Raw genomic sequence first — 17657 nt, forward strand, 5'->3', positions numbered from 1 at the left:
ATCAGGAATACCCCAGTGCTTGCATCCTGCACCCAAAGCCCACATCCCTCTCTCCAGAATGATAAAAGGCATGGAACCAGGAGAGCAAAACCTACACTAAAGAGCCAAACACAAGGCAGGCAAGAGAAAAATGCCAAGTTCAGCCTATCCAGCATTCCATGCATGCCTCTACTAGAGGCAGAGAAAAGCTCTACTTCACAAAAAACAGTGCTGTTGGGCATAAGCCATCCTGGTGTTAAGAGAGCACTGAAGCACCAGAAGCTCAGCACCTTTCATATCTATGCTGAGCACAAATGGGGCCCTCAATAAACTCCAGGGATATAGTGAGATGGATGTATAGGAAGGGAGAGCTGGCATGAAGCCTAATGGCATGAGTGTTATGTTACTGGGGCAATGTCTGCATGGAGGCAAAGATGAATTCCTAATTGATTAAACAGCTCCAGCCCCAGCCAGCATGCTGGGGAGAGGCACAAGGCTGGTACCTTCTCATACTTGGCGACGATTTCTGCTTTTTCTTGGGCTATTAAAGACTCTATATCCTTCTTCATATCAGAAGCTGTAAGGGGAAAAAAAGCAGGAGGGAGGGGGAAGGAGATAAGTAAATGTGTACACAGCATGTGAAATATTTTAAGAAAGTGCTAATACAAAAAATGTTTGCTGACAATTTTAGCTTCCAGCCATATCCCACAGCTAAAATTAGGCTGAGGTTGCACAGCCACTGTATAGAGTGTTTGTGAAGCTTCCCTGCATGCAGCAGGACTGCCAGCTCCCTGCACCAGGACACAGCCCAACCCAAGCAAGGGGGGGGGTTCTTGTCTTTCTTTTCAGGCACACAAATGACATGAAAGATGTGGCTTTTAAATGGAGACATGCAAAACAGCTACAGAGCACTGGCCCAGCACAGGACAGGCACCAGTCAGGCACTGCTTGGCACAGCATTCATGTGAATGACAGCAAACCACAGTGCTCCTGTCCCACCTGTGGATGGGAAGCCAGGAGATGCTCTGTAGGGGCTTCCAGATGCCCATCAAAGAAGAAACTGAAGGAAGTTTTTGCCTACTGACGTGTGCATGAGAAAAGTGAATTGGCCTCTAGGTGGTTACCTTCTACATACAACTCCAAAAGAAAACAACACAGCAGCAAGATGTCCCCACCCACACTGAGAAGGACCAGTCTTGGTCTAAGTAAGACCCAGTCTAGGTCCCTGAGGTCCATGCCCACTGCTCTGTTTCATCCCATACACATACATACAAGTAAGGTAACTTCCCACATCAAACACAAATCGAGTGTTGCCCTGTACAAGCCCAAAGAAGCATCCTCCCTGTCAAGCCTTAACTAGTTCCTCATTCACCAAAGGTGGATCTAACACACCAAGGAGAAAATGTAGACAGACAAAATCCCCAGGGAAGGGGGATTATGTAATCAGGGCTCTTCTGTGACCCGTTATCAGGCAGCAGAACAGGCATGGCACCATTTTACACTCATCCATTCAGACACTGGAAAAAATGCAAATTCTTCAAATTCACACCAGGAATGGGTGTATTTTCCCATTATTTACTCCACAATATAAACAGAGCAAGGACAGAAATATTAAAGTGCATTTTGCTCTTCCATTTTTCCAAGCTGCAGCTCCTACTTCAAATGTGAACTTTGATCAGTGCATTTTAATCACAGCTTAATTTTCCAATGTAGCAAGGTCTGAGTAACTATCTCACCGTGTTACCTAATACTTCTGCATCTCCTTCTCACATCTCCTGTGAAACTTATAGGCAATTTCACTCCCCCAATTCTGACTTCGATGTTGTTGTTATGGGGCCAAAAAATTCCACTGATGTCTTTTACATGCTGCTAAAAACACAAATATTCTGCAGGCTACAGGGGAAAAATAAACTGCATGTCAGATTAAATGGGCAATTTTTCAAGACACTTACAAAGTGAAAGCTATTCTGAACATCTCTGACCACACTCTAAGAGAATAACAAAGGAAGAGTAACTTGGTACCATGGGAAGATTTACACAGCAAGAACACATATATTTTGGCATTGACCTCTGTAAAAACCTCTCTGCAGCCAGAAACACCAGACTTGTGCAAAGGAGCCAGTTTTTCATCTCATGCCTGGAATATGCACATTTGTTTTCTTTTTCTGTAACAGTGCAAAAAGTCCAAATTAAGGAAAAAACTTGAAAGCAGAGAAAATGGGTGATGGCAGTGGGAAGAATGGAGATGGCAAGTGGCTTCACTGGCCTTGGGGCATGATCACAGTGCTGCTGCTTGGGAGAGCACAGCACTGCGCTCAAAGAGGAGCTTGTCAAAGTACTCTGGAGAGGGAACAGAACATAGCTTAACTCTGTAAAAGCATATATTGAATAGGGGTATTTTCATTACTGAATTCTGCACATGCTCAAACTCCAGAGCAGTTTTGACATCATGATGTTAATATAGCCTTTGCTTGAGGGAAATGACACCTTGTGTACATGGAAACTACTGAGATTTATTTTCTGAAGGATTTGATGAAACACATCATTTTTTTACTTGATGTAAACAGGTTTCCTATAAATAGGAACAGGTTGTATCTGCCATGCTTCTCCATATACCTATGTATGACTGCATACTTTATTTTCTTTAATACACCACTCAAATTACTTTCTCAAGCCTGCCACCCAATTTTCTCCTGAGTGTACTGTATTTTCCTAGCAAAGAGATTATTTTTCCCATGACAAATACACAAGATGAAGCTGCTATGAACAGCAATAGTAAGAAAATGTGAACTATGTAACAATTGTATTAGATAATTAACTAGGATATAAGCAACAGAAAGCCCTGAATCATGCACATTTAAATTCAACCCCAAAACAAAGTTATGAACTAGTGCCTTTTAAAAAGAATGAGTTGAAAACACTCACAATCTGTCATCTCACACTAACACTTGCAGCTTCCAGTTCACAACTTCAGGAAGTAAAAATTAATACCAATGACAATAAGCCTAAAGATGTTGAATGAAAATGCACGTCACGGCCCACCCACATTAAACATTATCTAGCCATCAGCAAACCTGAAATAAAATACCCAATTTTTGAATGAAAACAACTTTCCTTAAATTAATTCACCAGCTGGGATCTCAAATATTGGCAGTGAGAAGAAAGTATCTGCATCAAAAATCCAAGACTTCATATCAAAATTGTTCTCCATAATTCACATTTCCTCTTATACCCTTCCCACAAACCCCATATTTTTCCAATCAGATCTGCCAAGCTCCCAGTGCCCCACATGGGATAGCACCTGCCAGGACCAGCCTGGCTGGGAGAGGGGAACCTTTGTCCATCAGCCACCAGCCCAGTACTGCAGCCCTGCTTGCTGGCCGGGAGAATGGAGTGCTTCCCATGGCCCAGCAGCAGCGCTCCCTGTGACACAGCCCAGGACACACTCACATCCCCTGTCACCCCAGCCATGACACGATGTCTCATGCTTATCAATTCATCAGCAATCACCCTGCTGGTACTAAGCAGATGGGCTTTTGAAAATGAAAATATCACTGAAATCTCTTCTTGGGAAACACAGCATAGCAACATGTTCTCAGGCTGGATTTGAGGATATTCTGGAACCCAGTTTTTAAATCTTTTGTGCTGTAGAACAGTATCTACTCAAGCCATTTGAGATAAGGACTACATGTTTGTAGTTTGTTTCTATTTGGCTGAAGGTCACTGAAAAAGCAGAAATGTGTTTAAGTGAATGTATATTCTCATTCTGAATGTGTCCACTTAACTTTAAATAGAGACTGCTGCTGGGAGAAGAAAAAAAGGCAACTTTTGACACACTGTACTTCACTACCACTCCGGCCTCTATCAGAGTGAAACTACTGCTGTGGAATAAAGTAAAAAAGGTACATACTTAACTACAGCCACACCCACAACTGCTGGAACACAGCAAGTGTTCCTGTTTCAAGTTCTATTTTAAAAGCACATTTAAACACATTTCATGTCTTTAGCCATCTATGGTATCAACCTGCAATTTTTGCTCTAGGGGAACAGTTTTAAAGGAAGAGTATATACACCTATGTAAGTGAAAATACTTATACATGTGCTAAGAGGCAAAAGCCTCTCACAGGGTACACCTGCAGTCTGCACCACTTCCCAGCAAGGCACTTTTAAAGCTACTCACTTGTAAAGTTACTACTTGTTGTTACAGTGACTCATGCACTTGCATGCCCTGGAATAAACTTGGCCATGCAGAGCAGTGAAAACAACTAATATAAGCTGTGAGAAGTTGAGTAAGCCCCATCAGGGCTTTTTAAGTGCATGAAACAGGCACCTTGACATGCTTCAAATCACATGGGCAAAGCAACCTGCCCATCCTGGCTGCCTGGTAGAATCTGGGGGGACAGTCAGCAGCTGCAAGCCAAGAGGAGCTGTTATCAGAGGCTCTTTTCCCACATGCTCAAAGCCTTTCAGAAGCAAAGCCACAGCATTACAGCACTGCACATACCTCCCGGGCACAGCCAAATCCAGCACGGCTTTGGGACTGCTCCGACTGCATTGCCACAGCCTGAGGAAACCTCAAACCCCCCAAGGCACCCAGGAAGGGCTGTAGGCTCTTAAAGGTGGGCACAGGCATGCCTGGCTGTGTGCCCGCGAGGTGACAAGACGAGGAGGAAGTGGTGGCCACGCGCTGCTGACTGCAGGCAGAGGTGCTCCATGAGAACCAGACCCATGGAGAAGTCAACCTGGCTCCTGAGGCCCTGGTACAAGACTGGCCAGCATCCCCATCTCTGCTGTCACAGCTGATGCAGCAATTCTTACTAGACCCCCAAATTTCTACCCCAAAATGGACAACACACTCAGAGCACCTGCATTGAGCACTTCTGTTGGTCCCCATGTGCAGATTCTCTCTCATTAACAAACCCTGACTGCAAACACCCAGGCCAGCAACAGCTTCAAAACACATCACTGGACTGTGCATCCCCAACTTTAGCTCAAATCCAGCACACAATTACATCCCTGCTACCAGAAAGGAAATCTAGACCTGTGCTCACAAAGTGAATTATGGCTTCAGGAATTAAATTACTATCAAACAGGATGACCCAAGGTACAGGAGATCCTGTTTACATATTTATTTCCTTGACTACAACCCAGGAGCCCAGAAGCAGGCTTTTTTGTTTGTTTGTTTTAAGAGCATAAGGAGCACTAAGCCAGCTGAACTGCAGGAAGGTTTGTTTTAACTGTCTAGGGATCTCTGAAAATAACTGCCCATAGATCACTTTAGATGAATCACAGATATGCTACAGAAAATTCACATTATCTCCTGTCACAGTAAACTTGCATTGCATCTGAAACGGCACCAGATATTGCACTGGATAAAACCACAGTCACCTCCCTCAGAGAGATGCTGGGAATACCAAGGGAGAACCTCCACTGCAACTCACTTTGATACCATCAGCAACACCCCAACAAGCCAGAGCATCCCAGCATCATTGTAGATGAGATCCTGCTGATTTACTAGCATGTGCAACCACTGTATATGATAGCTCTCAGTGAGATTCTCATCTGCTCCAGAGCCAGTCTGTGAGTTTGGAGAAGACAAGATGGAAATACAATCCAGCTCCAAGCCATGTGCCCTTACCTGAGCCTTGTATCAGGTGCCAAGGTTCATTAGTTCAGCTGGAGTTGTCCACTCCCCTGACGGCATCTACCTGGCAGGAACCAGTTGTCTCTGCTGCAGGGTGGTGAGGACCCCCAGTTGCCAAAGCCACCTGGTCAAATTCCCTTTGGCTCACCCACACCACCCCAGCTTCACGTGGCTGCTCTCCTCCACCCTCGTCCTCTGGCACATGAGAGCTCACCACAGGCAGCTGGGAGAAGAGGCAAGGCAGGAGGCAATCCACACTCTCTTGTCCCCCGGGCTCACTGCAAAGGAAATAAGAAGTTGGTCAATTTTCCAGTTCCGGCACAGCAAAAGCACCATCCTTTACCAGAACAGGAGTTTCTAAACACAGAGAAAATACAGGTCCCATTGGAGCTGGTGGCAAAGGAACAGGCTGTAATTGCAGGGCACACAATGGCAATGGAGGGTTCAGGCAATTCCTTTAGGACTTGGGTCAGGTGAAGACCAAGACACATCACCAAATTGCATGGCAGAAAATCTGGCACCACCTCTGCCACCTTCCAGCACTTACAGTTCTCCCTGATACATCCAAACACTTACACAGTCCAAAGGACAGCGGAGCCCAAGACAGAGCTATCACTTACAAAAAACAACTTTTTAGTTCTTTTTAGTTGTCACCTTCAGCAACTCAGAGAAACAACACGCTAATTCCACAAGCGTGAGATCAAGACAACATCCCAAAGCATGATGCTCTGCTTGAAGTCAGCAAGCACTGGGCAGAGGAAGCACAGCTCACTTCCATCATGAGCCACCACTTTAATAACACCACCTCTCTTCCAATCCCCCTCACAAACACCAGCAAATGGACTTTCCCACATGATCCTGAGCTGTTCCGTGCTGAATTTCCCTGTTGTCACCTCTCCAGCATCCAGACACAACAACTTGGAGGCTCTAAAGTACAGAAAACCTCACAACCTTTCAGAGCTGACCACCATTATAATCAAACAACCCTGTAACAAAGATTATATTTTATATGTTACAACCTAGTAGGTTATAATGTATCTTACACACATTAAATGAAATCCTCTTTTCTCGCAATTTGCACCAAGCTTTTACAGTACAATCACAGCAAGCTGTGGTGACAACAATGACAACACTGCTGCTAGACTACAGCAATATCAAAAAACCCAAATACATTGGCCAAGTCTTCTAGTTACAGAAATAACTAAAAAGCCATGTAAGACTGCAATTATATGCTATCCACTCCCCTCAACACGAGCAGTACTACCAATAAATAAAGTCTCTCTCAACCCTCTCCCCACCATCTCTCTTCCCAGTACTTACACCTTGCTCTCATTCTCACACACGTTTTCGGTGCTGTGCCTTAGTGCTCTTCTCCCAAAGGATGGAGAAGGGAGGAGAGAAACAGGAGGGCTGGTATACAGATTTGGTCTCCTCCCTGCTTACACTCAGTAAGCCCAGCCTTGGTGCTTCTGCACAGCTCAGCTGTTGCAAAGGCAGTAGATGCAGTTTTAGACATAAGCTAAACCCTCTGAGCAGAGCAGTGGTTCTATAAGCAATTCTTTGTCAGCTTCTATTTTCAGACCTCACAAACATGCGTTTGGATGAACAAAGAGCATCCAAATATTTTTTAAACTCTTTTTAATGTGAACTCATCTTCTAGAGACAGCAGTAGCAAAACAAACAAACAAACAAAAAAAAACAACAAAAAAAACCAGACAAATGACTGCACAAAAATAAAAAATGCATGAGTTATTTTTTTTAAAGCATCATTATTTAAATTATTTTTCTTTTGAAAAAGATAAGTAAACTGAACTTCTTTTGGGAATTGAAGACTAATTTTCTAACTGCACTCCCTCCTTTTCTCATTCCAGTGTCTATAAAAAGGGGGAGAAAATAAAAGCCCAAGGGTGAAAAAAAATCCTGTTTTTTTTTCAGGTGATGCACTGACCTGGAAGGGAACCATATCAGCACAAAGCTTAGTAGCTAGCTTCTTTTGTTTGCTTAAGACTAGAAAAGCAGTTTGCATTTCTTTAACCATAAACTAAAGGAAGCTACAATGATAGTCATTCTCCACTTGGACATGCATTCCTCCTAAAACACTGTATTTTATTCCTTATGGTATGTGTAGCAACACTGCAGGACACACTACTCTTCCCTTGTCATTCTTGCCTCCAGCTATACTTGGTAATTTTGGGTAAGCTAAAGGCTCCTTTTGCTATTTAAAACCTTCCCTGGGTTTGGCACTGTCAGCTAGAGGCCACCCACCCCCAACACGTGTCCAAAGCAGCAGGGTGAGGACACGTGTCCTGGCTGATATCCAAGATGTCACCCTGGGCACTGTGGAGCTAGTAATGCTCCTCAGCCAGAACCAAAGGAACAAGGATGCAAACATAACTTATCATGCTGCCAGCACCCTGTGTTCTCTTTGCCCCAGACAGGCAGCATCTTTTTAAAATACCAATGAAATAATAAATGCACCATTATATAAATTTGCTGGTACAGCCAATGAAATAAAACAGTAGGAAGTTAAAAATCCACTAATGAGATGCACCTTGTTAAAAACTTACCAAAAGTAATTATGGAGGGGAACAACTTGTATGCTGCAGATATTTAAGTTGAAGTGAGACCTATGCTGACTCTGTGTGTCTTACACTGCTTTCCAGAGCCTCTGGCTTCACTTCTTTTTTCGGAGGGAGGGATCTTCTGCCATTAGTCTGACCCCAATTAATGTCCAACCCCTAGGAACCACCCTCATTCCTTCAATCACTTTAATGAGTTTAATCAGCTCACTTTGTCTCCAAACACAGAACCTTTGCAGGAAATTATTTGTTTTTGGCAGTCTCTTCAGAGGACACTCCCTGACCATTTTACTGGCAGTATCCTGGACTTGCATTACCTTCAAACAGCATCTCCAGATGCTAATGCATGAGCTTTTGTTAACTTGTTTTCTTCTATCAAAGCCCCATGCAAGCATATCTAGTAATAGAAAATTTGAGAGAAACGGAAGTATTTGATCCAACACGGGGAAGTACTGAGAAAACATCTCCCAAAGCTTTTTTAACAGCATTGGAACTATATGAAGGACAGCACTGGGATATATAATTTTTTAAAGCTGTATGAAAGGAATCTTTTCAATTACAACATAACTTTCTCCTTTTGCTTGTTGTTAACTCCTAAAATCACCCCAACTTCAGAAATGAAGGAATTTTTTTTGTGCGTGTGTGTGCGCGCACAAACACAGCATTTTATTAAAATCATAGGATCATAAAATGGTGTGGGTTGGAAGGGACCTTGGACATCACTTAATTCCAACCCCCATACCAAGGAAAGGGATGCCATTCACTAGACCAGGTTGCTCAGGGCCCCATCTGCCCTGGCCTTAAACACTTCCAGGGACAGGGCATATACAAACTTTCTGGGCAACCTGTTCCAGTGCCTCACTATCCCCTGAGTAAAGAATTACTTCCTAACATTCAATCTTCCTTCTTTTAGTTTGAAATCATTCACCCTTGTCCTATCCATACATTCCTGTGTAGAAAGTCACTCTCCCTCTTTTTTCTATGCCCTCTTTCAGTACTGGAAGGTCCTCTAAGGTATCCCTAAGACCTCCTCTTTTCTGGGCTGAACAACCCCAGTTCTGTCTACTTGTTCTCATAGGAAAGGTACTCCAGCCCTCTGATCATCTTTGTGGCCCTTCTCTGGACCTACTCTAACAGGTCCATGACTTTTTTCATGATGACAACTCTGGATTCAGCACTCCAGGTGAGTAGAGCAGGAGAATCCCCTCCCTCATCCTGGTTTGGATGGTGCCCAGGATACTTTGGCTTTCTGGTCTTATGAGCATACACTGCGAGCTCATGAAGAGCCAGCTCCAAGACAGAACTGAGGGACACCACTTATCACTGGCTTCCACCTGGACATAGAGCCACTGACCACAATTCTCTGACTACATCCAGCCAGCCAATTTCTTTTTTACCCAGCAGTCCACCCCTCAAATCCATCTCTCTCCACTTTAGAGATAAGGGTGTCATGTGAGATCAAGCCAAAGGCCTTAACGAACTCTACATAGATTAGACTAGTTGGTCTTCTTCCCTTGTTGAGTGTTGCAGTCACTCCACCAGATTGGTCAGGCATAGTATACCCATAGTGAAGCTGTGCTGGCTGTGTCAGATCACCTCTGTGTCTTTTGCATATGCCTTACATTGCCTCCATAAGGATCTGTTCCATTATCTTCCCAGCCACAGAGGTGAGGTTCATTGATCAGCAGTTACCAGGGTTTCCCTTTCTACCTTTCTTAAAAACAGGTGTGATACTTCCCTTTGTTCCAGTCAGGAGGAACTTTGCCTGACCAACCGTGAATTTTCAAAAATTACAGAAAATGACTTGCCAAGCACATCACTCAGCTCCCTCAGAATCCTGGAATGCATTCCATCAGTCCCTATAGACTTGTGCTTATTCAGTTTCACCAGATGGTCTTGGATGTGGCTCTTTGCTTACACTGGGAGGGACTTCACTCCCCCAGTTCCCACCTGAGAGATATGGAAAGCATGACTGCCAATGAAGAATGAAGCAAAGAAACTGCTAAGTACCTAAGCCTGATCCAGATCTGCTATTACCAGTTTTACCTCCTCATAGTGGTTGTCTTCCCTTTGAGGGAATTGTCCACACAAGAAGTCCTCCCCTCTTCTCTTAGTGGAAAACATGTTTATAAAATCCAGCCACAGGTAAGGACTTAAGGCAGATGTAAAATACTTCATCTTATGAAACAGCAGTGATCATGCAGGGCACCCTGTTAAAAGCAGCTTTCTAGATTAGGAGTTAATATGAAAATAACTCAAGGATTCTTGTGGTTTTTGAATAGTGTTGTCATCAACATCTGTGCCATTTGGCATGGGCTTCAAAGCACATCTCACTATTTACTGTGTATTTGGTTGTTCTCATTTTACTGTGGTTGATATAAAACTAAAACAGCCACAGAGGCTGAAAGACAGACATAGCTTTCCAGACAGGGAAAATTAAATGATACCCACATTTTGGACCAAGCCATATTATTTCACCAGCAGTTTCTGCAGTATTTAAGTTATAAGTACAATGACATGATGCTCAGGGGAGTGGTGGAAGAACAGCCAGGTGAGCTGGTGCTGGATGCATGCCACCACAGAGCCCAGGATCCAAGGGGATGTACAACCCATCAAGGGGAGGCAGGTGACATGAACAGACATCAAACCAGATGCCAGATTTCCATTTCTAGGTTTTCAGAGGCATTCAGCACCTCTGCTCAAACATGCTTGAGAAAGAAACACAAGGAACTTCAGAAAAGCCCAAGCTCAGAACTGCAGTGGATCTATTACCAACATATACTGTTTTGCATATCCTCAGCACTTCTGATGAGAATAATGTACAGAAACAGAAGTGGGATAAAAGCAAGTCAAAGGGGACCGGAGGAGGCTCATGTCTATTGATAGAAATACTTGAGAAAGGTTTTTCAGTGAAAGCTGGAGCTTGCATGAAGTAAATGACAATATGAATGGAAGAACTAAAAAACTCAGAAAACCTTTTCTTGGATGAGATAAAAAGCAGAGGGGGAAGTTTTAAAAAGCAGAGGGAGAAGTTAAAGTACATGAGAGTTTGTGGCCATGATATAAAGATAAGCATTTGGTATGATGGAAGCCCATGCTAGGCTGTCTAGAAAAGCAGCAGCAGATGCTGTTCTTCTCTCCAGGAAACAAACAAACAACTCAAGTATCACCTGCATTTCAAGATGCAGTTCTTAGCATCGTTCTAAGTTCTACTTAGCTGGAAACATGTTCAGCTGAAGAAAAAAAAAAGGTACTCTGAACTTGAAAGGTGCATTTACCTTAAAAATCTTTTAACATTTACCCAGCAAAGCAACAACTAGACAGTTCACTTTAAACAGTTCACTTATAAACACAAAATCTCAGTTAACTACTACAAAAGGCATTTGCAAGCAGGATGATGATTTCCTCAGCAGTTTGGGAAATGAATCTTCCTGTTCCAAGATCAAAACCTGGGAGACCACAATGCATCCTACTGAAGGGCAGCTGGATTCTGCACTGTGCAAGAAAGCTTGGAAAAGGGAAGTTGCAAATAAATAAGCATCTAAGTGCAGTGGAGTGCCTTTTGATAAGAAAACTTTTTTCCCTAAAGTAAAAAATGGGTCCAACACAATAAGATCCCTATTTGAGTTAGAACATCCCTGCAGGCCTTCAGATAAGCCTTCAAATCTAACATTGCATGGAAGCTTTTTGCCTTTTTTTTTTTTAAACCAAGTATCAAGTTCTTCAGTAGGAAGGATCTTTCCAAAGATCAGAGATCAGAGCTGGTTCACAATTTATTATCACTATCAGTTGAGTAGAGAGGGGCCTCCCTTTAATTTAAAGCGCAGTTGCGTCAATCTTGTCCTGGCTGAATACAAACCAAGGACTTCATCTCCCTCCTTCCCACTTCCCATGTAAGCCTGGACCTGGATTTCCATCTTGGGCACAGACCTTCCTTTAGTATCTGCTTCACACAGAGGCACTGCTGCAGCAACACAAAAGTTGTGCCCTTCCCACCCACTTTAAGCAGCCCTTCCTCATGGATATCTCCTCCCCTGCTAGAGGAACGTGTGCACTAAATCTCTTTTCCAGCAGTAAAGGTTGTGCTGCATTATAGCTACTACATGTTTCTCCCACTTCCTCCCATTGACAGCAAACAAAAGCTTGTTGCTCACTATTATCAGAAAATATTTGCCTTCCCAGATTGTTTCTGCCCCCCCCCCCCCCCCCCTTGTTTCAGAAGGGTTTTTAGCAGACTAACAGCTCACTCCCAGCAATAAGCGGCAGGGGGTGATTTGACAAGACGACATTTGGAACCCACCCAGTAAATCCAGCCCAGATTGGGCACAGCCCAGTGCTGCCCTTCCCAGCCGTGCAGTCTCCAGCACCTCCTGCATCCCCTTACATGTCCTGTGAAGAAGACTATGTTCCAGCAGCATGGCTTGAAAAGGCAGGGCCATTTTTGCACCGCTGACCTGGCTTCAAGTGGCTGCTCCCGTTTTCCAGCTGTAAACCATCCCCAGAAGATACTGCGCCCACCCTGAGTATCTGCTGTACTCTAAATATGCTCCTTTGAGAGCCTGTTCTTCTCACCACACACTGCACTTCCTTCCTCCCAGATCACTTATCACCATTTTTCATCCCCACATGACACAGATGAAACTTCCACTCTTGCTGGTGCTGCTCCTATATTCATTAACCAAAGGAAACATTCTCACACAAGGCACTGAGCCTGTGGCACTTCTGCTAATATGTTATGATAAAGAATTAAACCCAAGTGTGACATGAAAACAGGGCACTAAGGTTACAGTTTCCAAAAAAGCACTACTCAGTCACTCTTTATTTTTGATATATATATACACACATATATTTTTTTTTTTTTTGGCAACTGCAGTATCAAATGTCAGGTGCTAAATCTAAGAAGGGTGCCAAAAGTCCAAGTATTATTCAGGATATGAAATGCTCAGCCATGGCCACCCAAGCTGACACGTTGCAGACTCATGACTGAAACCTGTCCAGGAATGACAATGCCAAGCCCAAACAGCTTTCATCCACAGGTGGGGCTCCTTGCAACAGAAGGATTACCCAGATAACCACTTTGTATCCCAAATTTGATGCAAGGAAAAATGTACAACCAGCACCTGCAGGAGCTCAGCACCAGCCCTGCACCATCTCCTGATGAAAGCTTCCAGCAGGCCTTAACTCTGGCCCTCATTTTAGCATAAGGCTCTGCCAAAGACAGATTACAAAAATATGAGCTCCAAAATAAGTAAGTAATTTCTTGGTTCAAGAATATGGGGGCAGGGAGGGTGATGCAGAAAGGACCACTTTGGCAAGTTTCTGATGTTGAATGATCCATAACCTCTTTCAAGCAAGATCTTTACTGTGGCAAGCCCTGCCCAGCCCTGGAACTGCATGGGATTTGCAAGCACCCCACACCACATAGACCACTCTCCCCAGCCAGCGGTCACAGGATGTGGGCTCAGTATTTTGGGGAGCAGCAACTTTTTTCCTGACTAAAGACTGGACATGTGATTTTAACACCTTCAGTAGACCAGGCTGTTATTTCTGACTGTGCCTCTGGTCATTAAAAAGGCACCACAGCATAAAAAGATTTTCTGGAAAGCAAAATGGCCTCAGGTCATTTAATTTATTAGCAGAAATCACTGATCTGGGTTCTGAAAAAAAAAATATATATAAACAAGTAAACAACCACTTAAACAGCTTCCTCGTCCCTTCAGCCAGACACCTCTCCAGCCCCACCATCAGGTTCTTCCTGGAGAACTTTCCTGATGCCCTCTAAAATGGAGCAGCACACCATAGATGCAGCACAGTCAGATCATGTCACTCTTGCCTGTCCTTCCTTCAGCTTACTTGCTTCCATGTGTGTTTACTATTTACTATCAGCTTAATTACTTTCCTTCCACAATACCACCAGAGGCAAGCCTGGGGAAACACATAACTGCTGTTCCCTTTGGAGAGCCAGACTATTTCCATGGGTAGCTACTGAGACACAGACAACATCAGCAACTCAACCTGAAAATGCTTCTTCTCGCCTATCTTTTAGATCACCTCTCTTTGAGAAACTTTTTCACAGCCCCTTTGATGTTCACAGAAACCCAGGATCAGCTCACTGGACCTTCAAGACCTGTGCTTGCTTTTCAGTCTGTCAGCAAAAGGTGAAGAGAAGCCCAGCAGCTGTTGGATGATGAAGAACTTCAGGTTCCACATGGGAATTCATTTGCTCTCTTATCTCAGAGACAACATTTGCAGGTAAATCCCAAGAGACTCCAGACAGCCACACCCCAAACCATAAACACCTGTAATTTAAACTGCCATTTCTTACACCTGCCCTTCCATATACTACAGCATCTCTATCTGCACATCATTCCTCTCTCTGTCCAAGACTTCTTCTTTCACCTATTTAAACCTTGATTCTGTCTTCAACTGCTTTTAAGAAGCAGGCAGTGTCAACCAGACAGCTGTTAGAGCCAGAGGAAAAGCTGAAGCACAAGCCATCTCTCTGACCTGGGAAAGGTCCTTCACAAGGTACACCCAACTAACACTGCACCCTCTTAAGCACCAATACCCATCAGAACACAGATTTCCCTAGTTCTCCTGCCAGTGGGCTGCTCCCTTTTCTTCTCCCATCTTTGTCTGAAAAGCTTCTAGAACTACAAAAACTCTAAAGAAGGCATTACAGAAATGTATTATTAGAAGGTCACAAAACAACAACTTGAGAATAGCTGCAGCTAAAAATACCCAATCCCCACGCCCCATCATTAGAGAAAAAATTATCAGATGTCACTTCTCAGTGGTAAAAACATATTTGTTTTTTAATTAAGGTTGCATTTTGGACACTGGATTTTTTTTTTTTTTGCCAGGGATGACAAGAGACCCCAGGAAAAGACCTTGTTTGTCCACCCACAAAGATACCAATCTTCTGTGCTAACTGATTGCAAGACTCTCAGAAATTGGCACCTGCAAATTTGTATTTTGTCTAACACCTTTAAAAAGGTGGTGTTAGAAGGACACAACAAAATAACTTTCTAAATAGAACAAAGTATTTTGGCCATTCATACAATGTTGCAGAATATTTGTGCAATAGTGATTTATTTTGAGCTTTTATTACTTCAGCGTATCAAGGAGGTCAATATAGGAAGAACGAGTGGAGCAGCAGTGCAGAGCAGATATCAGCACAGGGCTGGTAGCTACCACTCATCTGACCCAAATTCTAGACAGGACTTGAAAAATCTGCATTATGGACACACTGAATTACTAAGTTTTTATTAGTAAGTTTAATTAATTAGTTTTACTGTTCAAAGTCTCCCTGATCTAAAGAGCAATATCTATGATGTATGTCAACCTTAGGGCTTACTTCAACAGTAGGATGAGCAGAATCAAGAAAGTCAATTAAACTCCTTCAGCAGAAACTTTTATACCTTTCCATTGATTAAATAAGCCCTGGTTTATTGATCACAACAACAAAAAAATGTATATATGCCCACTCAGGAGTTACTGCAGGCAGGTAAGGAAGTACCTGTGATAACATTTTAACAAACTGAGCACATACAAGGGGAAGCTTAGCACACTATGACATGCTTTCTTCTCCAAAGACATAAGTGAAACCCAGGAATAACTTCTCCAGAAGGTCCACAAACCTTGTCCAGGTCACACTCACTGCTTTTTAACCCTAAACAAGTATACACCTTTTCTCCACTCAGAAATACTCAAACCAATACTTTTTAAAGAAATCACTCACAAAATAATTTTGACAGCGCATTCCTTTGGTGGCCAATTCCTGCTCTGCTGCCCCCTGCCCAAAGCCTCCTTCCCTTCACCATAAAACAAGCGCTACATCTTATAAGTGCCCATTTCTGCTGGTTTCTGCATGTCCATGCAGGCATTTTTAACTTTACTTCACCACTTTCCCTGTTAAAGTTATTTGAAAATGGTCTGATACAAAATCTGGTACCATCAAAGAGACTGAGTGTGCAAGACTCCTGCTCGCCTGAGAAGTCAAGGTGAATACCCACCAAAGAGCATTGCAAAGGACTAACCTGGAAGTGATGAGTAGGAAGACAAACAGACCACCACAGCTATATTTTACTGCTAAAACACTTGCTAAAGATGCATCAGTGTGTTGGGGAGGCCTCCCTGCTCTCTCCCAAAAAAGATGAGGAAGAAGAAGATTGGGGTTATTTTGAAGGACAGCCACTGAACACAACCACAGGGGTGTACTGGGAAAGGGGCAGGGTTCAGATTCACAGCCACCACCTCCCTCTGTCTGCTCAGCCTGGAGGAACTTGGAAGATGTTCCCAGTGATGTCATTAGTGGGCTGGTGTCTAAATAAAGGAAGCTTTTTATAGAATTTCTCAATGACAAACTTATTCCGGTAAACCCCGATAGCCAAGACGTCAAGCAGAAGGGAAGGAAAAGGGAAAACAATACCCATAGCCTTGTTGGGGCCTGGACAGGTGGGTGTTGTCTCAGGAAATAAACCTAAACAAATTTACTCTCTAATACCGGCTTGTTGGATAAAAAGCACAGGGAAGAGCAGGGCACAACATAAGGGAGATGTGCTTTTACACCATCTGTCACAAGGACACACAGCCTATTTTGGCATCAGGGCAGGGGGGAAAAGGAAGATGAGGAGAGAAAATAGTGAGAGGAAAAAAAAACTTCGCTTAAAGAGAGTAAATAAAACTTCCATGTCAGAGGGGTTTTCCAGCTTCATATTAATCATGTGGCAATTACTGTGCTTCCTAAAAGCAAACGGGGGGGGGGGGGGGGGGGGGGGGGGGTTTATGCATATTCAGAAGACTCTTGGCTGCAAATGCCTTAAGCTTCAATCATCAGCAAATACCATTTGCTGGAAGTTCCAAAACAAAACACCCACCAAACAAAAACAAAACAAAACAAACAAACAAAAAAATCTAACCCAAGGAAAGCAAAGTGTTCAGTATGCCCCCATGTCATCCTCTTCTTTGTAACTCTTCATCACTTCATCAGCGCTATGGAGCAGTTCCCCTTCCTCCCTCTGTTCTGCCGTGCATCTTCAGCCAGGCATCCACATGGAGAGCAGTTGCAATAGCCTGGTGATTCATGCTGCAGTTATGTGGGTGGGAACTGCTCCCATGCCCAGCTCCTAAGGACACAGCCTTTTATGGTATTTTTATCGTGGAAGCTGTTGTGGTTTGCAGCACTTTGCCTTTTGTCTTTCAAGAAAGGACTTCAAAGTTCTCCTCAGGGCTTCAAGGATGCTACAGTGGAGCCCAGGTAGGTGATGAGCAAGCCAGCCCTGGAACTTCCACACCCAGCCACTGTAGGGATGTTCAAGGATGCCACAGCACGGCCAATCCACAGGCTCTCCCCTCCAGGTCCTTGGGTGGCTGCACCACCCTGCAACCTCCCAAGAGTGGGGCATGTGTGTCACTTGCTCTGTGGACACTAACTACTGCAGCCCGACTTTGTA

General features: G+C 43.7%; 1 protein-coding gene across 3 annotated transcripts in view; it reads right to left on the reverse strand.

Moving 5' to 3' along the window:
- LOC134045191 (USP6 N-terminal-like protein) overlaps window positions 1-17657 on the reverse strand; it is a 75312-nt gene that overhangs the window by 24303 nt on the left and 33352 nt on the right. For 2 of the 3 annotated variants that reach the window (XM_062494830.1, XM_062494832.1), the window contains 2 exons: window positions 5618-5901; window positions 483-556 (listed from right to left, as the gene is read on the reverse strand). In XM_062494830.1, coding sequence (XP_062350814.1) covers window positions 483-548 — 66 coding nt within the window. In that variant the 5' untranslated portion in view covers window positions 549-556; window positions 5618-5901. Of the gene's footprint in view, window positions 1-482; window positions 557-1723; window positions 1873-5617; window positions 5902-17657 lie in introns of all 3 variants that reach the window. The other variant, XM_062494831.1, reaches the window with a different exon arrangement.

This window comes from Cinclus cinclus, chromosome 6 (genome assembly GCF_963662255.1).
Source record: "Cinclus cinclus chromosome 6, bCinCin1.1, whole genome shotgun sequence".
NCBI classification, from domain to species: Eukaryota; Metazoa; Chordata; class Aves; order Passeriformes; family Cinclidae; genus Cinclus; species Cinclus cinclus.